Source organism: Abrus precatorius, unplaced genomic scaffold (assembly GCF_003935025.1).
Source record: "Abrus precatorius isolate BTA unplaced genomic scaffold, Abrus_2018 Scaffold4, whole genome shotgun sequence".
NCBI lineage: Eukaryota > Viridiplantae > Streptophyta > Magnoliopsida > Fabales > Fabaceae > Abrus > Abrus precatorius.
The window spans coordinates 1780993-1806376 of NW_020874384.1; the positions used below are offsets into that span (position 1 = coordinate 1780993).

A 25384-nucleotide genomic window follows, 5' to 3' on the forward strand; every position below is an offset into this window, starting at 1 on the left:
ACTATTCCAATTCTGGTGTTTTCTGGCAAGGAAGGATGTAGCTTGGAGAACTGATCCTCTATTGATCTTTCTGGATCCATTTTTTATGAATTTGAAACGAGAAATCTATGAACCTGTTGAGATCAATTTACAAAATCACTCCAACTGCCTTCAACTTTATATTACAACTAACCGCTTTTTAGGCTTTCTTGTACGAAACAAAAGTGTAATTATGACATAGCATGCACATGATTAGAATGATTTAACATGAAGTGAGGGATATATTATAGATAACATAAAAAAAAAACTCTCAAAATTATTCATCACACACGGTATCCTCTAACTAACTAGAATAGTCATTGAGCATGAAGTTTTAGTTGAGCATATTTGCATGCTGTTGTCTTTGATAAAAGATTAAACTAAACGGTTAAGAAACACAACCAAATACAATAGAAGTTTTCACGAGAAGTTATAAAATATTACACACCAAAAATGATAATAAAAAAAACTATACCAGGTGTTTCATACATTATGGGGTGTTGTTAACTAAACCGGAAAAGGAAAACTTTTGCTAGTCTTTTTCACTGATCATTTTACATCAAGAAAATATACAAAAACTTTTGCGAGTCTATGTTATAATGTTAACATGCCTCAAAAGTGTAAAGTATGCAGTTTATTTTCAATCTTGCATGAAAAAATAAACTAAAGACAATTCATGAAACTAAGTCAAATCCACACACATTAATTTGATGGGTGCAAAACTATCAGAACTACCCTTGTTCACTGCATGCAACTTAAACATTTTACTTTTGATAGTTTTTTCATTGTGTGTTTTACATAAAGGATCAAAGTTATGCTAAAGTAAGGCATGCATATGGCCATGATATATGAAAGCAGAAAAAACTTAACAAACAAGTCAAGTTACCTGAGTGACCATGCAACACGTTTAGTTGTTCCAAGTGGATGCCAAATGACGAGTAAGAGAAGTGCAAAAGTGTAAGAGAGTGAAGAGTACGTGGCTCTAGTTTCACACACTGAATTGGAAGCTGCTGAGCTCATTGTTGTGAAGTGTTAATATATAAACAAGGGTCAAAGCTTTCAAACTCCAAATAATAGGGACAAGTAGAGATGGTATTGTTCATCCGGCTTCGATAAGTCCCAGAAATATAATCACTTTCTGTCTAAAATAATGCAACATAGGATAAGGAAATATTCCCTTTAGATTCTTGAGCATCATGCATGCTAATAGTAACACATTTGAAGAATCCGTCTGCATGATGACAATTTGAGCTTACTTATCCATGTAATAGCGTTTTGAACTATCGGAATTATGATGGGTTCACTAACAGACACATGAAAAATTACATTCATAATTGTTCATGTAATGTAACATATATAAAATAAAAACCGTGACTTGTACATGAAAAAGAGTGGTTTCCGAAACAAGGAACTTCTTAAAAATTTTCAGGGGTTTTGATCCTATCTAATGAAACTGGTTCTCCACCTTCATTTTTTATACATAAATTAGCATTTTAATTTGAACTGCACTCTTAAATATTTTCTAGTATTAGCGGCATTGTCTCGTTACATGGACACTCACTCATTTTACGCATGAAGCAACCCTTGAACTGTTGTAACTTACATAAATATAAAATTCTCTCTACCAATAAATAAATAAAAGAACAAAGATTACAATAAATTATATGCATCAATTGTTTTAATGATCGATTTCATAAAAATCTTATTTTAATCATTAGCTTTACAAAATGATATTTATTTTACTCTTTTTTATGTTAAATAAAGTACAAAAAGCCAATAATAAATAATTTTTAAAAATATAACTTTTTTATGTAAAATGAAAATGAAAATAAAGTAAAACAAAGATTACAATAAATAATTTTTTTAAAAGTTAAAGACTAAAATAACATTTTTGTAAAGTTAAAGAATAAAATATCTATACTTGTAATTTAAATGACTAAAATGGATCTTTACTCTAAATGACAATGATAAAACTATGTTTACACACCAAGATTGAATAATTGTTTCAAACCTTATCTTATTAGGGTCAAAATATCACCCAAACGATTCCACTGTCCTACATGAAATTATGCGGTAGTTGTATAATGAAGATTCTCCATTTTCAAAAATACCCTTTGGGGACTAGTACTCATATATGACATGAGATGGGTTTTTTCGTAATTTAAAATGCTACCCCGTGCCCACTTGGTCACTTGATCCCCACTGTGCCACTCTGTCTCGTATAAATGATTCTGTGTCTGTTGAGTGTCAAGCTTTTGGTAGATTTTGGTTATTTGCTTTCCCCTTTTCTCCCAAAAAAAACTGCACCTTGCACGCCTCAATATTATTGATTTTCATTCTTTATTTGAAGAATATGGTCCTCAACCAACATAATTGCACGTTAGGGATTCGCAAAAGGAAAAAAAAAAGTTACTTTTTCCAGTTGGAGTAAGTAAAAGGCTTTTAAAATGTCCAATTTGAGCTCAGACACATAAATTTAATAAGAGAGTATCTCCTTGTGAATTTGCCCTCTATCCCTAGTTATCAGGACATGTTTAAGCACTTAAAACTTTAGAGAGTTAATGCTACAGTTTGTGCATTAGGCATATGATTCAGGAGAAGGAAACTTCTCTATTCTTGTAAGTTTTAGGTTCAAATCCAAGTATGGCCAACCAAGTAAGGAAGTAATTGCTACACAAGGACATGAACATGTATAAAAGAAGTAGATGAAAGCAGCATAATGGGATTCAAAACATTACCATATGACTTGATATAAGAACATGTTTTCATTATGAAAAAGAAAACCCACCTAGCTTAATTGGTGCCTTTGTGAACCAAGCTCCAGAAGGCAAGTCATTGACTGTGATGATTACACACGATGTATCAATTAGCATTAAAGCAACACATGGTTGAAAAAATCTCTAAATTGAAAAAAGCATAATTAGTTGACCACATATATGGAGGTGGAAGATAGTGGCATGGAACTTCTCATGCTCATACCAAAGCAATCATGGGAAACAGTGGTACCACCACCACCACCACCTAATGCTGGGTTCTTCAAGTATTTGGAATATATGAGTATGGGCAAATTGGTAAAGTGGCACCACATTGCTGATGTGTACATACGTGTAAGAGTTAAAATTCCTTCACAGTTCACTCTTTCTTCTTTTCACATCATCACATGCTCTCTCATCCCATTAATCTTCCAATGAGAATAAAAACAAAAAAAGTTGGACTTGTTGTGCCCCTCTCTATCTTTCTCATTCTATTTTCTGGTTCTCCAAGGTTCTACTTTAGATATAGCCTTTAAATCAAATCCAACCATTGAATAACTACCCCTTTGTTCTTCTCATCCATTAAAAAAACAAAGTAAAATCCAAGTTTATTAAGTGCCCATATTATCTTCTCGAAATTTACATGTTCCACTCTGTTCTTTTCCTCTGTTCTGTTTCATGGCTGCAACTGCTACTCCAACAGTTTTCAAAGACAGCAACAATGGCAACCCTGAAATTACGAGGCAGGAAATTCAAAGCGCCATAGCCAAGGCAGTGGAGTTAAGAGCACTTCATGCTGCTTTAATGCGAGGAAATAGCCCTGCTAATGCTAGATTCCCATCTCCTTCCCCTGCTTCACGCCCTGTTCCTCACTTCTCTGCGCAAGATTACCCTGTTTTCACCCCTGTAAGTATAATTTTTTTTCTTGGACTTTGGCTTAAAAATTTGATTTGGGTATCCTAGAATCTTCCCAATTCATATCAAAACTGATGTTTTGTTTTTGTTTTCAAATTGACAGTACTGTTGCCGGATTGTGTGTTAAATGATTGTTTCTGTTCATCATGATAGGGACCGAATTCAAGATACCTGAATTTATGAAATATGCAATCATTTTTAGCCTGATTTCAATATTTGTGTTGTGCTTCTTTCCCTTGAACGCTGCTATTTGTGATGGTTGATGAATTATGAACCGCTTCCTTCTTTGTAGCTCATAGGTAGATGTCAATATTATTACGGTTACATCCTTAATCGTTGCTCCCTTTTCTCTATCTCATTTAATCTCAATGAGTTTGACTTTTTAAGATTTTGGGATTCCTGCTTTAATTTCCCTGTCGTGGAACTTTTAATGTTCAATAAGTCAATGAACTGAAATCCTGAAGCAAATTCTGCACTGTGACACTTATTATCTGACTAATTCTTTCATTTGAAGAATAATTTAATGTTTTTATCTCTCCTTTTGTGGTTCTCAGGTTCAACCAATTTTTGTGGTTCACTGGCTCCAAGTTCCCCTCCCCTTTAAATATTATTATTTTTATTATTTTTACAAATTTGATTGATAATTGATAATATGATTTTTCTAGGGGCACATGTTAAGAAATAAAAACAAAATATTAAGCTTCTATTGAAAAGTGTAGCATTTAATGTATTAAATTTTGTGATAATAAGTTTCTTAATGTGAAAATTGTTGACAGAGCTATGAAGATGACCCAGCGGTGGGATACAATCAAAACCCCTTGAAAAGCCTAACAATATCAGATGGATGGGATGAGAGTTTAGAAGGAGGGAACAGCATAGAAACCATTGTGCCAGAGTACAAGGAGAAATCAAGTTCAAGAAAGGGACTATATTGTGGTTTTGCCAACCTAGAATCTCACATATGTCCTAGCGACGATAGCAAATCTGTAACTGGCTCTTGTGCAAATCAAATTACTGTTCTTCCAACGTCACCTGCAAATGATTACTTCAAGTGTAGGAGGAGAAACAGTTTGGAAGATTTCAAGTCGATATCCTCCTGCAATAAATGTAACCCTGCCATCATAACTAGTGAATTTGAGAATGCAAGGAACAGCAAGAGCTCCAATATTGTTGTCCCTGTCGCAGATTCCCATTCATCTTTTCAGTCCCAACCCAAGAGCAAGGGGGTGATTTCATGGTTGTTTCCTCGGTTAAAGAAGAAGCAAAAGAATGAAAATTCTCCAAATAGAGCAGAATCTGAGGATGTTTCTCAGGTTCTTAAGGACTTGGGAATAATGTCAATTGAGACATTGAAGAGAGAGCTGGTGGAAGCAAATGAGAACCGAGATGTAGCACTAATGGAAGTTTCTGAGATGAGATCTTCATTGGGGGAGTTGAAACAGAAGCTGGAGTACTTGGAGGGTTACTGTGAAGAGCTGAAGAAAGCTTTGAGGCAAGCCATGCAGGCAAGGGATTCTCAACTTTGTGAACAACTCAGTAATCTTCCTCATAGAGGGAAATCATTAGATGGGAATGGAGGAAATTTGATGCCTGTGAGTGAGGAAGTAATGGTAGAGGGATTCTTGCAGATAGTATCAGAGTCAAGATTATCAGTGAAGCAGTTCTGTAAGACCCTTATAAACCACATTGAAGAAACTGATCATTCTTTGACAGAAAATTTGAACTTGCTTCTTCAACCATATAAGCTGTCTCTGAATTCCAAGCACTCAAAGGCAGTTCTATACCATATTGAAGCTTTCATAAATCAGTCTCTCTACCAAGACTTTGAGAACTGTGTGTTCCAAAAGTATGGTTGCTCAAAATTCCTAGACCCGCAGCAGGATCGGCAAGCGCAATTCTCCTCATTTGTTGCCCTTAGGAATTTGAGCTGGAATGAGGTGCTGAGAAAGGGAACAAAGTATTACAGTGAGGAGTTTAGCAAGTTCTGTGACCAGAAAATGAGTTGTATCACCACTAGTCTAAATTGGACAAGGCCTTGGCCCGAGCAGCTCCTTCAAACTTTCTTTGTGGCAGCAAAATGCATGTGGCTGCTACATTTGCTTGCTTTTTCTTTCAACCCACCGTTGGGAATTTTAAGGGTTGAAGAGAATAGAACCTTTGATCCTCACTACATGGAAGATATGTGCCCAAGATCACAAGGTCCAAGCAGAGTTAAGATCATGGTGATGCCGGGGTTTTACGTTCAGGATAGGGTCTTGAGGTGTAAAGTTCTTTGCAGGTACAAGTCTGCAGCCTGAGTGAAATTTATATCAAGTTTTATATGTACATATTTTTTTATTTTTCTTTAGCCTCTGCAATATTTAAGTCAGTAACTAGTCAAATATATGTGAGCGTAAATAATAGTGGTTCAAATTGATTTAATCTACTGCGTTCTCAAATTTGGGTGCTCGTAATTGAGTAGATAAGTGCAAAGAATTATTTGGCAATTAAAATTATGAATGTTCTCAACTTTATGTAGTTCAGAATAGAGAAAACGTAAAGCACCGACATGTTTTCACCTCTGGCTGATCACTGACCTTGTCTTATTTTTCTCATATTCGACCACAAGAATCCCAAGGATAATATTACCCTCTTCGCTTATTTTACTAACTTTTACTAGACATAGACGAGTTCTTATTAGTTGCAGTGTTCATGAATAATAAAGAGACTAACTAATAAAGGATTTTTTTTTTTCTAATTACTATGAATAAGTGTTGGAAAAAGGACAGTTTAGTAGCAAATAGCAATTATTGGTATTGAAGGGGACATACCACCGATTTTGTTTGTGTTACTTTACAGTATGGCGTTTATCGAATTCATTAGATCAAACCAACGGTCTTATCAGAGAACTATAGAAGGTTGGGGAAAATTAATTATATAGCTGAACTCCCCAGCTTAAACAACCTACTCAGATGAAACATTCCCGCGCATGCAGAAGCTTTCAGTACGAATGAAGTCAACAAGAAACAGAGTACTAACAGATTAGTTTAGTGTTTGCGACTGCGTTTCAAAACCTTTATGATCAGTAATTGAAGGGTAAAAAAGTCAAGAACAATCAAATGTGCCTAGCAGCTCTATTGCACGTTTTTCTTTTTATATATATTTTATTAATGATGGCAAGTGCCAAAAATGATGTTTAAGCACGAGGATTCTACTGCACTGGGACGTAAAAAGACCAGTCACATAGATATTAGCAACGTTACTTAGAACATGCACAGTTCGACATTAAGAAAGAATGAAATGTAAACATCAAGATGATATAACATTAGGATGCATCCGAACTTTCACCCTCACTCCACCAAAAGCTAACCGATAAACTGGTAGTTAAAGACCGCACATAGTGCCACCATTTTGGCGGGATATATAACATTTCGCCCTCCTCTAGAATACAGTCTACAAATTCCAAGTCTTGCACCTTGGGAAACTTCCTTTCATCTATGTCATCTAAATCAACCTTCAAAAACAAGAAATTTCCAATCAACATGGAGATAGATATTTCAAAATGTCAAAAGCAATAAATACAAATAAAGCACACACCTCATCTAAGGAAGATCTAAGCAAAAGTTAGATGAAAATAAGATAATTGATGGCAGAGTTTGTGCCGTTTGAATGAAATTGTAGGAAGCTAACCACAATCAACACCCCAATATTGTAAACACTTTGTAACATAGCGGATTCATGGGCTTAATCCTATCATATATTGTTAAGTAAACTGGAAAAAAATGTCCTTTATACATCCTGTTGGCAGCTAGTCTAGTCATAAGCATTGCATTTGCAGAAGAATCATTTTTGTCACAACAAACCTATTCTCATAACAGATCTATGATGGAATCTTTTAGTATAGTTATAGAAGCTTAAATAAGTGGTCACTTGGCTGCCAGGGCTATCTGTAGCCTATGTAATGATAAAAGCCTAGACATACATTGAGTAACGGGGGAAAAGGAAAAATAAGATAGAAAGAAATGTTAAACTAAAGAAATACTTCAAGAGCTCTCTGGCCATCAGATGGGATGCAGAAAAAGTGCTATACTCCAAGAAAAGCCACAGGTAGATAACATGAGAAGTCGTTCAATAATACAGTTCAAAACACTAATTACCTGGCTAGAATTGCAAAGCATGGTACCAGAGTAGGGGAAAAGTTCCTCAGACAAAGATGATGAGTAAAGCCTAATGTATTTTTTCCCAACAACCTGGATGTATGAAACAAGACAACGATTTCAGTCAAATAGATTATTTCATGGCGCACAGTGACCCTTCACAGTTTGCATAATATGGCTAATAGTATGATATAATTGAGGCAATTTTCTGTCCGAATAGCATAAGCACTTAATCAGCGTCATAACAATTTAAATAATGAGGCTATAATATAAATTACAATGTCATCCTCATATATTAAAGGTCTCTTAAAATAATCTATAGTGATAAATCTGAACTTTGTATTTTATCTGGCTCACTATTGGTTCAGTAATCGCATTACTAAAAGTTGGACTCACGGGACCTCAATTGTTACAGTAATAATTACTTGGGGTACTAACGCTCAAGGGATGAAGGCCATATCTAACAGCTAGTGGGACATAATCTCTTTTCAGGACGAGGTGGGGGTTGAGGTTGCAAAAGGCAGATTTGTTCTGTAATTGTTTAATACAAAGTACACAACTGAATTACCTGAGCCAGTATGTTATGATGTGGATCATGGTGTAATGGTGTTACTGTTCCAGCTGGACCAAACCAAGCATTGAGAGATTGTAGCTCCCCTCCGCCAGCAAAACAATAGTCAGGGATAAAGATATCTTTCCGAAGCTCATTTATCTGCCAATTCAATAATATTAGTGGAAGCAGCACAAGTCCTGCACACACGTTAAAATTGCAAAAGTTGATTTGGAGTTGATACAAATCTAAATTATAAATACCTGGTCAAATAATGGATGCTGAGCTAGATATGTAGGACCACCGGGAGAACAGTCATCAGACTTTAGCCGCTGAAGAAACTCTGAAAATGTAATTAGCTCTTGCTTCCACTCTGCACATAAATAGTTCTTCCCAACCTGCAAAGAAGTGAAGAATGCTGCACTTACCCTTTTTTTCCAATATTTATTTAAAAAAAAATACATGCAAAAGATCCACTGCACCCACTTTTTTTTGTGTGTGTGTGGGTGTGACAGGATTTCCTATATACTGCTAAACAACTTCCAACAATGTTGCCATGACAGAAACAGTCTACACGAGGCAAATGCAGCATGAATACAAACAAAGGATTTTATATATGTTACAATGTAAAGACATAAGGTACTACAATGAACATTCACTTCATGCAAATCATAAATTTCTTCACTTTTTATCTCATTACCTATTTCCCATTTCAGTTTTAACAACTTAGTGGATAAAAAGAACTACCATGGAATGTCAGAGGGGAGGGTGGGAGAAGTCTTAACTCCCAAAGCATTGCAACCACAACAAAATTTACTCATTTGTTAGATGCATGACAGGGAAAATTTAGGATTTCTACACAGAGTTTTTAGGCCTATAAAACCAGAGATATTTGAAGGGATTAGTAAGCAATGCAAATAGAAAAATTGCATGAAAGTATGTTCCAGGTGAATGATGTCGTAGTTGATGAATTTTATTGCCTGTAGACATAAATTTAGGAAATATAATTTACAAAGAGAGGACAAGATATAAGATTTCACTGAGAAGACAATTTCATTGCCAGTGTGAAGTGCATAAAGTTTGTGTTTGTCAATAACTATCCAAGGTAGATGTTTTAGTTTTGAATTAAATTTTACTCTCAAAATTTTTCTCTCCATTCATACAGCTTGAATTTATTGTACTGAAACAGCCTGGATAAACTTCCCAAACTACTAATAATAAAGTTGTTAAAGAAATATTACCAGCAAACAATTTAAATTTCATAATTCAGCTTTGAATCTAGCAGCTATTACACATATATGAAGCAGGAGTGAGTCACAGGTAACTGTTAACAAATGTGAGTTAAGTTTAATGTAAATGGTCTGAGTTTCAGGGAGAAAAAATCATCAGCCAGCAATCCATACTCTCTACAGGTGTTCTTCAAAGAAGAACAGGTGCCTTCATAATTACAGATATACCAATCAGGGGAATTACCTCAACCGGAACTGTGCGGTCACCAGCAACTCTTAGCAAGTAATCAACATCATTCCATTTCATCTTGGCTGGCCAGTGAACCATACAATCACTAATAACAACTGGGGAGCCAGACAGGTAATGATCTTTGAGGAATTTTTCCAATGATGGCGCGGACTTCTTCACCACAAGCTTAGAATAAAGGGACTTGACAGGTAAAAGTTGGAGCACCTACAGTGTAAAAAGCTATAACATAAACGTTAGAAGGGCCATGCAACAAATATACCCATAACATAAATCAACTTTCTCAAATCCAACTCCATAATAACCAGATAGTAATAGAGTAACATAACTTAAAACAATCTTCAAATTCCAATATTAATGAACATTGAATCTTGTATCATACTTGAGAATAACACTACATATTCTATTCACAAACATTGTTTGGATTCTTTACACTTCCATTCAATTAAAAAATAAATAAAATAAATACTCAGTTACTCACTGTTACTGAAACTTTATTATTCAAATTTCAGAAACTCACTACAAAAACAATGATCCAATAAAACAAAGAGGAACGGACCTCACCTCAATCACATCAAAATCGTGAGCAACGAGTCGATGCTCGGAGTTTCCCAAATCAGAAACCCTAACGCTCCTTGTTTCTTCGGACACTTTCTCAACGGCAGAGTCCAAATCCCTTCTGAGTAGCGTCCCTCCCATGATGATTCCCATATCCAAAACCCTTAGAGCCTCTTTGAACTCGCCGTTGCCGTAGTGGTGCTTCGCCACGTGGAGGCACGCCATGGAGTACGCGTCGCGCCACACCGGCAGCACCGAGTGCCACGGCCCCGAGTGCAGCTGCTCCCACGCCATCTCGCGCGCCGCCTCCGCCGCGCGAAATTCACCCCCGGCAGCTAGCGCCGCCATGCTGACGTAGGCATAGCCTCCGTGCTCGGAAATGGCGTGGAGCAGCGCCGAGTACTCCCTGTCTAGCGTCGGCGTGTCGAGGTGGCGAGAGGGAGAGTCTCCGCCGGATGCGGTGGTTGACGACATGTTCTGCGGCGGCGCAGTGAGATAGCTCCGGCAAGTCAAATGAAAAAGTGTAATAAGCGCGTATTAAAAAGTGTTTGAGATTTGAAGCATTCTTGAGATATTTCTAAGTATCTTTGGGCCCAAACGTAAATAATATATTATTTATTACTAATCAATCATTGCATATACATAGTATTATTATATAAGCTCGAAGACAGATATTTTTCTCTTCCTTTCCACACCGAATTTCAGATATTTTTCCGCTTTTTATGATATTTTTTTTGTCTTTACATTATATCGTCTTCCTGCTTTTGCTGCTGCTTTTTTTCTTTACACATAGGTTTTCTGAAGCAGCTTCTGATGTGAATTTTGTTTGATTTGATTTCCATGTACTGGCTCCTATCAGTCCACATTTTTTGGCTAAACGTCACAAAAATTTTGAAAATTATTCATTTAAATAAAGTGAACTCTAAGCAACTGCAAAATAATAATAAATATTATATCTTTTGAATTAGGAAAATAATACATGCAACGAGTTGAATTCAATTAAAATTATTAGGCATTAGGGTAGTGATTCTAGCCAAATAAGTTTCATTATAAAGATTATTAGATCGCTATTCATGATTTTATTATGTAGGTTACTGTACAATATTAAATTGCTTACAAAGATATTTTTGGGGCCTTAAACCAACGATATTTGAGTTGTGTTGGATGGATGAAAGCCTCAAATAATAATATCTTACTCTTTGTGCATATTACTTTTTTATAATGTCTCTATTTTGCAAAAAATTTGTGAATATTTTATGGGTATAACGCTTAAAGTGAATGTGAAAGTGCAATTATTAACCTTATACCCTGATTCCAGGTATGTTTAGTGCAATCCTCCAGCTGAATGAAGTTAAATATTGTTTATAAAATTTCAACATGTAATTTTAATTTATGATAACCAAAATCGATGTAAATAGAAAAGGAATATCAAAGAGAACTCGGCGTTTATTTTATATCAACAAGAATTGGTTCAACATCTTTAATTTCTGATTTCTCATCAATATTCGTGGGGTAACTAAATTAAGCAGGACTAATTAATGGATGAACTTGAAATATTATAAGCGGGAAAAAAAGAGAGAAAGGAACCGCAACTCTGAAAAATGTACCAATTTGCAGGTGTTTTCATTCCACTACTTCCTGTAAATGGCAACAAATGGATAAATTCACTATATGTTGCCTTGTCTTCTTTGGATGATCTTTGAGAAGGGTAAAAAGCAACGACCAATGAGGCTACCAACACCACTCTCCGTAATATTTCAGTCCAAACAATATCCAAGAAAATAAAAAAGCAAGATTGAAAAATTATGAATGTAGATTAAAAATTTAACACAAAATGTATAGTTAATAACGTTAAAATATAACATGTATTCATTTGCTTCAAACATAAATCCAGACATGGAAACAGTAGTTTCATTGTTTTCTTTCATGTTTTCCACAATATAATAAAGGATGAACAGAATGGAAAACGAAAATGAATTGCAAACTATATATATTTTTAAAAAACTAATATATCCCAAATGTTACAAAATTAGTAAGCATAATGCAGAAGATATAGCTGGTAAACTACAAAATGGTAAGCACTGAATACATGATATGATGAACCATATGAAAATGTGAAGCAGCAAGGGAACAAAATCAGTAGAACCAATGAGGATCCACCGTTAAAGCAAGAAGCTAGACTTAGCCTTTAAGGAAGGTAACTCAAGGGTCTATAGGGTGGTGGTGGTGGTGAAGAGGGTCAGGTCCTGTTGGCACTTCTCTTGCCGAGTCTTCTACTATGCCAGCATTAGCAGCTTCGTTCCCAAATCTTCCAACCTGCAAATAAAATGAGAGTATGAAAAGTTAATGAATAACCAATAAAAAAAAAACTATTTTTTTCCTCTTCTGCTTTTAACATGTATCCGTTTATGTACATACTACCTCGATTTTTGTTGCTATGAGCTTGCTTCCTGCCATTTTTGGTTGATACAAACGATCTGCATAATATATATATCAAGCAATGGTTTTATTACAACCAATTACTAACAAACAAGCACGAAAATATTTAAGAGTGATTTTTGTTGAACTCACTTGAACTCTTAGAGGATTGAACAAAGGGTAATAAAATCACAAAAGTGAGGATCACAAGGTTTAAGACCCAGAAGAGATTTTTCTTGATGGTCATTGTTTTAGAGCAGTGATGACACAACGGCTTCTAAGAAAAGAGGGGTGGCATAAAAGAAGTTTCTTTTTCCTTCTTTAAAAAAATACCCTCTTTTCTCTTGAAACTTCCTTTCGTAATTCCTATCTTTCTGGCCAGAAATGAGGGTTTTTGAAGGGATTGGTGATTGATGGGTGAGTGAGTGTAAGAATTGGGAAAATTGGTAAATAAGTTGACAATATGAACCTCATGGTGTTGAGGGAAATAAGCGTGGAAGAGAAAAGGACAGGGAGGGGTAAAGTTGGAATTGAGGGAGAGACAGTGACAATGTCACGCAGATGGACACTATTCCGAGGTAATGAGACGTTTCATAGTCTGGCACGTGTCGGGTAGACATCCTCGTAGGGATGCTGGCGGCGGGAATAACCAGACACGTGGAACTTCATCATTGGTAGGAAGCGGAAATAAAACAACGTATAGGTGGACCACCTCCAATCATTTTGGGTGGGGCCACTTCATCACACTGCTCCCATGCTTCTCTCTTGCGACCGCCCAATTTGCTTTTTGTTTTTGGAGGAAAAAAATGGAAATGGATAATTTTTTATTTTAAAATAATTATTTTAATTTAATATTTTTGAGTTAAAGATATAAAATAATATATCAGCATAAATATAATATATTAATTTGAAAAATTTATCTTAAAATTTTTTCCTAATTATTTTAAGTTCTTATTTTTTTGTTTTTTATTGAATAGTAATATTAGAATAAAAAAATAGTTTTACTTTTAAGATTAAGACTGATAAATTTTTTTGGGAGTTCACAATTTTAAGTCAATAGAAAAATATGAGTAATTGAAATTTTAGCATGTAACTTTTTTAAACAGTTGATGTGTTTCTTTTAGAGTTGAAAAATGGATTGCACTTGATGCAATTTGGATCCGATATGTTCTGTTAACACCACAAAAATGTTTATGCTTTGTTTATAAAATAATTTAATATCCTAAGGACCGGGATTCACACAATTTGGAAAACAACTACAAAGGATTGGAATCCAAGAGTTCTGTTTATGTTCCACCATTTCTAAACCATTCTTGCATGGCAATGTTACTTCTTAGTACCATGATCCCATGTCTCCCATACTTTGCCTAGCTCATGGCGACAATGCTAATTCAAAATTCCTTTTCATAAAACTTCATTTTCAAGTTTAAATCTGATTGAGCACTCTTGAGCCTTCAATTTTCAAAGCTCTTACATTACACAATTTATTGGTATTTTAAGCTACGTTATAAGAAATGCATCATTTAGAGTAAGTTCATTAGCTGTAGTTAGCAATAATTGCCAGTAAAAATACATAAAAAATAACATTTAACGGTAATTTTAATAACTATCACAAAAAATACAAAATTTAGTGATAATTTTTTGCAACTATCATAAAATTGTAAAATTTAGCGGCGATTTTTTGTAATTGTCGCAAAAAATGTAAGATTTAGCGGCAGTTTTACATAACCGTCATAAAAAAATACAAAATTTAGTGTCAGTTTGCAATAACAAAATATAAAAAACATCACACAACCCCCACTCATCTCCATCACCTACTTAAAGTCTCCTTTTCACTTCCACCTCCACCTTGGCCTCATTGAGTTTCACCACTACTTTTCTCTTTGCTATTACCACCATTGTCACTGCCACTACGGTTAAAATGTCTTCTCCAATTATGACAATCTAATAATTTTCTATTATCCTTTTCACTTCCTTCAAAAATAGCTCTCCTTCAACAACTCTAAACTATAAATTATATAACATATATGTTGTGATGTTAAAAAAAAAAGAAGAATATGAACTCAAAGAGTAAAAGAAAGGAATAAGTAGAAGATAAAGACCGGAGAAAAGTGTAGAGCTAAACTTTAAAATAGAGCATTATTACTTGCCACGCAGTCTGATTTTTGAATTTCAAATTTTAGTGGCGGTTCCAAACCACTACTAGATAACTGTTGCAAATTTAAAAATTTAACAGCAATTCAAAACCACCACAAATTTGACTTTGTGTCACTAATTTTAATGTTAATTTCATAATCGCTAAAATAAAATTTAGAGACAATTAAAATTGTTGTTAATCTTAAAATTTAACTATCACAAATTAACAATTTTTTTTTAATAATAAATCTTCCTATTAACACTTACCTTTTGGTTTAACATCAATGATTTTAGAAGTACACTTCCTTATAATGACAACATCAAAAGACTATTCACTTACAACTTCAAATAATTAGGTTGGAAATAAAAACTTGTGTTTTCCTTTTAAATGTTAAATAATTTTATGTAATTGAAGTGCTCTTAGCCAAGTTGGATCTAATTTTTGTCTTTAAACTCTTCTTGAGGAAATGTTGTCATAAGGGTGATTGTTTTTATCATCATCAATGCTTTGGTTGAAAGAAAAAGCCTTGTTGCTGACATTTTCAATTTTCATTTGTTAAGGTTTTTCTTAACTTTAGAAGTTAATAGAAAGAAAATATTATTTACACATATTTATTTAAAATAGTTTCGCGTTTGAGTCAACTCATTTAAAATTTTAATTAAGTCAATTAATAAAATTAAACAAAGTTAAATTTTTAAAAATTAATTAATTTACGTTAAGTCTCGAGTTGATAAAAATTAAATCAATTTTATTGGTCACTTAACTTAATACAATAAAAAATTAATGAAGAACAAATAAAAATTCAAAATAATATTAATGTATATATATAAAGTTTTCTCGAGCATGTAAATACCTTCTTCCTTTCTTCTCCAAGTTATATTCTAAATGGTAAAATGGATTCACCCGTACCTTCTTTCTTTCTTCCCAAGTTATACTCTAAATAAAAATAGTAAAATGAATTCACCTACTCCGTTTTATCTTACTATTTTAAATTAAATTTACAAGTAACATAAGAAATATTTATTTAATAAATTTTTAAATTTTACATAATTTAAAATTTTTTGATCTTTAAATAGATTAATCTGGTAGTAAAATATGGTAAACTATTTCCAAGGTATGCTTTTCTCTTTTTTATTTCCATTTATTTTTTCAAATATGGATGGAGGATAATTCAGAGTTTCATTACATAATTCAAGCGTCGTGTGTGGATTAGATGCCATGAACAATAATCTTAAATAGTAAAATGTAGGAAGGAAAAGAAGGCATCATAATAATGCCATTTGCACATTTTAATATGAATTTCATTATTTCGTAGTTAGGCATCACACCAAAGTGACAGTGCACCATGACTCCCTCGTTCGATTTGATAATGTCGTCATTGGCACAATCTCACCATAATTTAAATTCTTATTGTGGAGAGACCAACTTATGCAAAGCACTGAATCATTTAAAAGATTAAAATACACTTCCAATTCAGCTGCCTATGTTTCCTATATTACAATTTAGAAGACAAGAAAATCACAACAAATTCTATGGTCTTCCTCAATTAGTCATAGACACGGGCAACTACATTCTCAGTGAAGATTTGTCAGCAAAAATTTAAGTATTTATCGATTTTTCAAACTTTATAATATTGCATAGAATAATAAATTATTTATAATATTTTTTCATTAAAAAATATAGCATTTAATAATATTAATGTAGTGAATTATATTAATTTCTGGATTTTTTAAATTATTATATATAACTTATTATCTTATATAATATTCGACATGTTATAAAAATCGTTATATTAATATCACTAGTAGCTTTTAAGGTTTTAATTATTAAATGCAGATGAGACGGCACCTTAATGATATTAATCTCAGCCTTATCTAAATTGTCAAAAGTAGATCAATTTTTCTAATGTGAGCTTATAGATACATGTTAAGAAATATACATTTTTAATAAAAAATTGTATTATTTAAGATTATTAATGTTTTGTTATTTTCAATACAAACTTACAGTACATAGATTCTTATTAAAATTGGAGGTAATCCTCTTCCAAAGAAATTTACCTGAATAATCATAGAAGTTTAGTTTAGCCAATCCAATAAATGAAATTTTTTTACATGAAACCCCAATCATATGTAATTGATATGGGAAGTGGGGTAACCTATAGAACGAAATTCATGCTTCTGTCATATGCTCTGAAGATTGATGACTTGTTAATGTTCAAATTATATTTTTTTAACTTCAAACCCCATAAATACAACACAAAACTTGGAACCTTCACCAAGCTGAAGTTGAAGTTGAGGTGCTGGAATATTTGTAGTTCCTGGGAAAAGAATGAAACAAATATAAGACAGAAGTCATGAAAGGTAGGCAAATCCAAGAAAAATGCATGAGAAGAATAACACTTACACTCTTAGCTATGAGTGAGTTTGAATAATCTATGCCCCAAAGTACTGGATAATTTCGTCATCGCACAAGAAATCTTCTAAATGGAATGGAGGACTGCTGAGTCCTCCAAAATCTAATGACATGCCACTACTCAATGGTGATCCAAAGAAAGTGTGATCTATAGGTCTATCTAGCTCATTTTGAAATGTGTCTTTTCCATAATATTGCACGTCTCCTCCTTGAATTTCACCTGCTTTTATATGCACTGAATCATTGTCTAGCCTAATTGGTTCACTGTGTCCATCATGACTAGGTCCATATTCTGCCACTGAATTACAAAGATTATAAATTTCATTATGCATAGCAGGGTTTTCCACCTCTAGACAGTGCAGTGGCCCCCCATTAATATGCGTGGCTTCTAAGGAATTTAGGTTTTTTGAACGTAAGGAGTACTTATTGGATTCGGGTACTGGCAATTGAGCTGGCACCTCAAGTTCTTTTTCTACAAGTCTCAAAGTAGAATCTATCACATTGCCCTGTTCATTTGCATGAGTCTGGATCCCAACTACTTGTTCTTCCATCTGATTCGTGTCGAGCAAAGTGCTTCTTGTTCCATCATGTAAAGTTTTATGGTGAGATGGAGTAGGTAGTTTGTCAGTGGCACTTGACCTTGGACGGAGCCTTTTTTTCCTGCGTTGCTTCTCAGCTTGATCTTGGACTGAGTCATTGTGCAAATTATCTGATGCTTCAGTATCCATCAATTGATTTCTCCTATCTTCTTTAGAAGAAACAGAACCAACACCGTCATCAGCACCATCAACATCATAATCACTATCTCTACTAGCACTAGCTTGCTTATTTTCAATAGGAACACCACGCAGCGTTTCAGTTACTCCAGAGGTACCGTTATCACTACTAGGTTGCCTAATGAGAGCCTCTTCTCTACTTAATACTGCCAACCAAATACCACTCTCCTTTGCTGTCATCTTGTCTTGCAAGCACTTTGACTGACGGACATGCCTCCTTATTTTTGCAATATCAGGTGACAAGTGCTTTATAACAGCAGTTAGCACTCCAACTTTCCAAATCTTCTTCAAATCATGTGGCTTCTTATAAGGAGGAGTCTGACCGTAAGGTAAATTCAATTGTACCCACCAATCTTCAGTCCCGGTTGGCCACCAAGGTGGGGGATTACCCTTTTCCAATGGATACTTCCTCTGAGGAGGATCACAATGTTGCATCAAGGCAGATAAGAGTGACCCAAGTGTTGCATCTTGCAGATCTTGGAGAATGCTCTGAGAATTCCCATTTTGGTTATTTTCAGCCTCACTAACTGCAAGACATTCTGCTTCATACTTAGCTATGGCAGCAGGGCCATTCTTATCAAACCTCACCTTCTCTTTCCACCAAGCTCTAAGGTTATCAGAAGAACCACTAACTGGCTTGCCCTTCTCAGGAATTATACCGTACACAAATCCACGAGCTTTGCAGACTTCCATCAGCTTCAGCATATACTTAAGAATCCCATCTTGTGCTCTGGACATTTTCTTTCGACGAGCTTGGTCAGTTGTTGGCCTGGGCTTTTGCTTCTCTGCGGCTTGCTGTGCTGGACGTTTCTGTCTTTCCTTGATCCTTTTGAGTTTGATACTATCCTTCCACATCCGCTTCTCCAGTTCTTCTGCCTCAATCTCTTCATCACTGACATCTTTTTCTGCTATATTTTGACATCTGATATCATCAACCTCTATATCTGAACTGTAATTCAATGTATCACCACTAATCAGAAGATGCTCCATTCTATCAAATAACAAGCTCTCTCAATTTGGTTGCTCAGACAATTTAATGAAACAAAATGGTAGCTCTAAAAGGTTAAGTTGAGTTGGTTTCTCCAAATTATATAAAACTGACATTAGAACTGACCTCACATATGCCAAAAGATCATTGGAGAACACAAAGCAACATGCAAAGTGAAAACTTTATAATATTTGTCATTTCGTACAAGAAAAACTAGTTACTCTTCCATTTACATTTACTTTTCCTTATGTATCCTCAGAAACCGGGCACAAAAACAGAAACTGTTCCCAGTTTGACAACGTTCACACTACAAAAACATCTCAAAAAACACTTCCCATAACTCCTTTCAGTGAAATTACTGCGCAGTCGTTAAAAACTAACAAACTATTCTAAATTTCTACAGAAAGAATCTTAAAAAGCCAGAAACTGAACCAACACACTCATAAATTTTAAAAAAAGAAAGAAATTGAATATTGATGAGCATAAATATAACCGTCCAAAACATAGCATAGACAAAGAGAAGAGACACCACAAAATATCATTTTTTTTTTAAATGAGGAGATTACGAAAGTAACCAATAAAACAAAACCACGAAATAACGAAATTGAAGTAATGGGCATAAGAAAAACCTAATATACATACCAAACATCAGCGCCAATTTCTTCGATTACACCCATCTTATAACAAGGTAGGAAGAAACAGACGAAGCATAAAAATTTGAACTTACAAATCGTTGTTTTTTTATCCCTGCCTTTTTTATTATGATTATTGAAGAGGACGATGATAGCTCCGGAGAGAAGCGATTCCACCAAAAACTAGAACAATCGGAATGGCCGCAAATTCAATGCTTTGTTTGTGTTCTATTCCCGAGGAGAGAGAAACATTTTTAGAGAGAGAGAGAAAGAGAGCAGCTTCACGTGAGAGTAAATTTTAATAGTTTTTTTTATTTTATTAAATTGATGATTTCTATGTTTTAAACTTTTAATAATTCAAAAACTATTTTAAATTATGAATATCCTATAAGAATACATAATGTATTTAATAATAGTCACTAATTTAGAAAATTCTTTAAAATATATTTATTAAGAGAAAACACCTTCTAAAATCTTAGATAAAATTTTTAAAAATTCGGAATCTGTTAAGTTAAAGTTAGATATGTTTAAAAAAATATAAATATGAAAATCGACCTAACGGAGAACGGATTTAATTAGTTTGGTTTTGATTAAATTTGATTGCGTAAAAAAAATTGAACTCATTTATTTGATTTAATTCATTTAAAACAAAATTTCTTCCAATAAAAAATATGTGTAATTTTAAAAAATAAAACGTAATAATGGTTAATCCAATTCCATGAACCCTTCAACTTGTAATTATTTTTTCACTCCACAGTGAAACCACAGCATAGTGTCGTAGACGAACATTCTCTCCTTTGCGCCTGGATTGTAACAGAAGGATTTATATATATATATATATATTAACTTGGGAAAAAGAATATATAATAAGAAAAGTAAACAATAAATTTTATTAAAATTTTAATATTTAATGATATTAATATATTAATTTAAATTATTTTTAATAAAAATATTTATATTATGTATAGATTTTTATTATATAATATTTAATATAAGTTAAAAAATGAACAAAATTTATGTACTATTATGGTGGTGTTAGGATAATTTATTAATAAAAATTTTATTTTAGTTAAATATTTATATTTAATGTTATTATAAATTAAACCTAAATTTTATTTTAAAAAATTATATATTTTTTTATGCTACTGTTGTTAGGTGGTGTCAGCCACCATAATTGAAGTACATCCACTTCTATGCTTTGCTGTCCCCGTCTTACTTACCAAATTGGAGGCCTTTTCCATTCATCGAACCAGTTTCAAAAATTTGTTCCATTGACTATGAATTTTGACCCGCTTTTATAGAAATTCAACTTATGAGCCCCAGAGAATCATATTGTTGCCGATTTTGTAAAAGAAAGTCACTGGGATACTGTAATTCCAATCAAATGAGTATATAGTGAGAAGTACATGTGAAAGTGGAATGTTACTGTATGATGCATTTTATTTAATCATGCAAGATGCTAAATCTAAGTTGTGAAAGTCAGAATGCAAGCTAGTTGTTTGTTGCAAGATTTAGCAAGAGTGCATTCGTCATTGCACAAATGACAGCACTAGAATACCATTATTAGTAGTATTACATTTATCTTGATCTAATGATTTCTTCTTTCATGGCGAGTGACAAAGCACTAAGATTGCCCTCATTCTTTATTTCCACACCGGGCATAGCAACTGCTCTACTCCCTACAAACCCATCTTCTCCTATTTTGATCTCTCCAAACTTCACCATCCCTCCTTCCCCTTCATATATATGTCCAAAAAACAAGGATTCTCTTCCCACACAACCCCCTCTCTCAATCTTCACCATTTCAGGATTCAATAAGGCTCCCATGCTATCTACATAAACTGCATGTTCCATATCAACATCTGCACCCATTAACTTCATCCAAAGCACAAACAAATATGATCCACTTGTCATTTCCATAAAGTAATCTCCAACTAAAGTTCTAATGGCCTGCCATGTGCTGTCCAATGTGATCCTTTGACTCCATATAGGCACTGTTTCACCTGGTTTCTTCCTTCCTACAAGAATCCATTTGGCTATAATACAAGCCAATGCAGCTAAAGCTCCTGAGAGAACCCAAAACAAGGGAAGCAACCAATAAATTGGAAGTTTCTTGGCACTCTTTAGGTAGACAACTGAGTTCAAGGGAGCAAAAGCTGCTAAACCAACGACAATGTAAGGTAAGATTGTTTGCAGCAATGGTTGAGTGAAAAGTGCTGAGAAGGTCTGATACCATGTTCTGGTCAAGGTCACTTTTTGTGAGTCATTTTTGTGCAATACTTCAGCAAAGTTACCAACTTTTTTCTTGTTTTCCATGTCCATCTCCTTTGTCTGTTCATCTAAAGCATTCACTGTGTTCCTGATAACAACTTGTGATTGTGATCCAATGTACACACTTCCCTCTTGGAGTGTAGAATTCATTGGAGCAACTGAAAGCGCTCCTAGAATTACATTCTTTTGGACTATAGAACCAGGGAGAATTAGACTTTGACTCCCAATAACTGAATTGTCTTGAACCTCAACTTTTCCATAAACATATCCATTGGAAGAATGAAAGCCTGTAATAATCCGGCTAAAATCTCCAAGATGGACACCAGCACCAATTGACATTAACTCTGGATTTGAAACTGGGTTGATGGCTCTAATGGAGCAATGCTTGCCAATTTTTGCACCCAAAAGGCGTAAATATATGCAAAAGGCTTCTGTTCCTGAGAGAAACTTTGCACATCTAAGGTGGCAGGAAATGGTCATTTGACACCGAAGCCAAGTTTTAAATTGGGTTTGCTTTTGACTAGATAAGAAGAGATGTGTCAAACCACTGGTGAGAATGATGGTTATGAGACCATGAAGCAAGTAAGCACTGGTAAATGAAATGGCAAAGGTGACGGGATTTGATGGAACTTCAGAAAACATGGTAGCATATGCAATTAGGGTAAAAGGGATCCAGTGGAAGGCCCCACATATGCAAATAAATGAAAAGTGTTGGAGTGATGAAGGTTGCTTAGAGAATCTGATGAATAAGAAGTAGGCAATGGCTGCAGAAAGGGAGCTGAGAAAGCCAACAAGATAGATCCCCATAAAGTGGTAGATAATGTCATGTTGAATTTTGCGGGTTATAACAGGCAGCTCTATATTCTGAAAATACAAACCATAAGGTATTAGCTAATGGTTCAATATTTATTTGTTATTTATATTTTATTTATGTCATAGATATAGACATGCACATTAGTATGTGCCCCCAAAAAATAAGAGGAAAATAGTACAAAGTCCTACACTCTAAAAACAAACTTGAGTAGGGAGGCAATGTGACAACAGAAGCTATTTTTATGGAATGATGAAGTTTAGAGCAACAAAGGATGAAAATGTCCCATTTGTAGTAGCACTGTGGCCGTATAGTAAGACCTCAAAATTAAACAAATTACATGGTCCAAGACAGAATCTTATCTATATAAACTATATGAAATAAGCTATAATATACGCTCAGAATATACAAAATATTTTGTACGAATTTTCTTATGCATAACATACCTTATCAACATTATTATGCTTAGCAGGTTTGAGCACATGCTGGCCTTCTCCAACCTTTTGCAAGGCCTGTACCTCAGCACCTTCGCCAATAACACTTCCTTTTTGGATAACGGCATAAGGTCCAATGGAAGAGCATTTGCCAATCCTAATAGGATGGACACTTAGAATTCCGTTCTTTACCTCATGGCTTTGAACCAAAACACCTTCTGCAATGACAGCTTCATCTCCAATTGACACCAAAGATGGATCTGTGATGTCAACTGTATCAAGCAAAACTGAGGATCCAATTTTTGCACCCAGCATCTCAAACCAGTATTTTAGAAACACTGTTCCTCTGAGGTGTATTGCCAGAACTTTAGAAGAAATTTCTTGGACCTTATATAATGCCCACCACTTGACAAAATCCCTTGAGTAGATGGAGATTTCAGAGGTAAGGGCATAGTTTGGCCCCAAGAAAGAATTTCCAAATAAGGAAATGCAAATGCATGTGAAAGCAATGCAAAGAATCCAAGCAAGAGGTGCAGAAGTCAGGGAAATTAAATAATTTAACCAGGGAAATCCATCTATTGATTTACTGGCACTTTGGATGAAATTTAGATAAGTAGTGATGGATAGATATGCAGGAGAGACCAGCATGATAGAAATATAAATAAGTGCTAGGAGTTGAAGCACACGGATACCAAATTGGTAAGACTTGGATACCTCCACAATCAATTCAGTAGAATCAGTCTCAGCTTCTGGAACATCGGATGGATTGCTTGAAAGTTGAGGCTGAGACTTTGATAGAAGATCCTCAGAGAAGGTAGCCAGTTCTAGAATGCAGGATGCTGTGAAAACATCTATAGCTGCAATTGGTGTTCCTAGGAAATCTGAGAGTTTTTGAGTTGCTTTAACCACACCAATTGAGTCAATTCCATAGGAAGTCAGGTTGTCTGTGATTGAGATGCTGTTGATTGGGATTCCAGTCTGCTCAGAAATAAGCCCTTTCAAGAATTCCACAATTTCATTCTTACTGATTCTCTTCCTAGGTGCAGGGATACTTCTCATTAGTTGGAGTTCTGGTGTTTTTCCTTCTCTGAATGTTCCTGTAGTAAATGACCTTAACAAAGATTTCTTTGTCAAAATAGATTTTGGACCTTGTGCCAAGTTCAGTGTCTCATCTGTGAACTGTTTGACACATTCAAATCTCTTGATTTTTCCTGATGTTGTTTTGCTGATGGTTCTAGGCTTGATCAGCTTGACAGTCGCGACACTGACTCCGTGTTCTTCTGCCACACGAGTTCTAATTTTCTCAACCACATCTTTGCTAGCTGGTTTTCCATCCCTCACTTCAGCAATCACAACCAAGCCAACCTGATCAGAACCATCTGGAATGGAAATTCCCTTTGCTGATAGAATTTCCTCAGGGACACCAATGACAGCACAGCAACCAGGACGAAGAAATTCAGATGAAGTCTCAACTGTCTTTTCAACATCTGCTGAGTAAATATTTCTTCCAGCAACAATGATAAGATCCTTGATTCTTCCAGTGATGAATAGCTTCTGGTCTATTATTCTTCCCAAGTCTCCAGTTCTTGTGTAGTTATGTCCAGGATGATCCGGAAGTTCATTCCTGAAAGTGTTGTGACTCAATTCTTCCCTTCCCCAATACCCTATTCCTGCACTTGGACTACTAATCCAGATTTCTCCTTCCTTTCCATCTTCCTGAAGCTCTTCACAAGTCTCTGGATCAACTATTCTAATGTCAACATCTGCATCCTTTTGATTGACATATCCACAACAAACTCTTCCTTCCCAATCAATAATGATAGGCTTACTTTCTCCAAATGCGCAACTGACAAAAACACAATTTTCTGCTAAGCCATAACCAGGAGCCAACACTCTTTCAGATAAACAAAAAGGAGTGGTTAGCTCAATAAATCTTTTCAGGGTCTTCTGCCTCACTGGTTCAGCAGCAACCATAAGAAAAGTCAAGGATGAAAGGTCTAAATTCTGAAGCTTATCCTTGTCAGACTCCAATCTTCGAATCACTAACTCAAAGGCAAAGTTAGGGCCAGCACTATGAGTTGCTTGATACTTGCTAATAG

At 34.7% G+C, this 25384-nt stretch overlaps 3 protein-coding genes across 7 annotated transcripts; 1 reads left to right on the plus strand and 2 right to left on the minus strand.

Moving 5' to 3' along the window:
* Nucleotides 1–3209: 3209 nt before the first annotated feature.
* LOC113864392 (IRK-interacting protein-like) lies at nt 3210–6323 on the plus strand. Its single transcript, XM_027498035.1, has 2 exons — nt 3210–3677; nt 4463–6323. Exons 1-2 carry the CDS (start codon nt 3450–3452, stop codon nt 5981–5983), a joined length of 1749 nt encoding a protein of 582 aa, XP_027353836.1. The 5' UTR covers nt 3210–3449; the 3' UTR covers nt 5984–6323.
* LOC113864393 (lysine-specific demethylase JMJ30-like) lies at nt 6167–11042 on the minus strand. Of its 2 annotated transcripts, none has more exons than XM_027498037.1 (6): nt 10413–11042; nt 9846–10055; nt 8636–8770; nt 8391–8534; nt 7824–7915; nt 6167–7198 (listed from the first exon to the last, which is right to left on the minus strand). In XM_027498037.1, the coding sequence occupies exons 1-6, from the start codon at nt 10878–10880 to the stop codon at nt 6991–6993; spliced, it is 1257 nt and encodes a 418-aa protein (XP_027353838.1). In that variant the 5' UTR covers nt 10881–11042; the 3' UTR covers nt 6167–6990. The 2 variants fall into 2 exon arrangements, with proteins under 2 accessions (XP_027353838.1, XP_027353837.1); XM_027498036.1 differs by having other exon boundaries at nt 6167–7179; nt 7823–7915; nt 10413–11041.
* Nucleotides 11043–16113: 5071 nt separating this feature from the next.
* LOC113865169 (ETHYLENE INSENSITIVE 3-like 3 protein) lies at nt 16114–20090 on the minus strand. 4 transcript variants are annotated; one of them, XM_027499558.1, is made up of 3 exons: nt 19780–20060; nt 17365–19098; nt 16114–17278 (listed from the first exon to the last, which is right to left on the minus strand). In XM_027499558.1, the coding sequence occupies exons 1-2, from the start codon at nt 19812–19814 to the stop codon at nt 17394–17396; spliced, it is 1740 nt and encodes a 579-aa protein (XP_027355359.1). In that variant the 5' UTR covers nt 19815–20060; the 3' UTR covers nt 16114–17278; nt 17365–17393. The 4 variants fall into 4 exon arrangements, with proteins under 4 accessions (XP_027355359.1, XP_027355361.1, XP_027355358.1 ...); XM_027499560.1 differs by having other exon boundaries at nt 16984–17278; nt 19865–20009; XM_027499559.1 differs by having other exon boundaries at nt 17018–17278; nt 17365–19093; nt 19780–19826.
* Between the last annotated feature and the right edge of the window lie 5294 nt (nt 20091–25384).

Coding starts and splice junctions, on each gene's coding strand:
- LOC113865169 (XM_027499557.1), bottom strand. CDS start 19,139: ATGGAGCATCTTCTGATTAGTGGTGATACATTGAATTACAGTTCAGAT.
- LOC113864393 (XM_027498037.1), bottom strand. CDS start 10,880: ATGTCGTCAACCACCGCATCCGGCGGAGACTCTCCCTCTCGCCACCTC. Junction 8,771..9,845: donor ACCGCACAGTTCCGGTTGAG/GTAATTCCCCTG, acceptor ACTTCTTTGCAG/GTTGGGAAGAACTATTTATG. Junction 8,535..8,635: donor AGCATCCATTATTTGACCAG/GTATTTATAATT, acceptor TTGAATTGGCAG/ATAAATGAGCTTCGGAAAGA.
- LOC113864392 (XM_027498035.1), top strand. CDS start 3,450: ATGGCTGCAACTGCTACTCCAACAGTTTTCAAAGACAGCAACAATGGC. Junction 3,678..4,462: donor ATTACCCTGTTTTCACCCCT/GTAAGTATAATT, acceptor AATTGTTGACAG/AGCTATGAAGATGACCCAGC.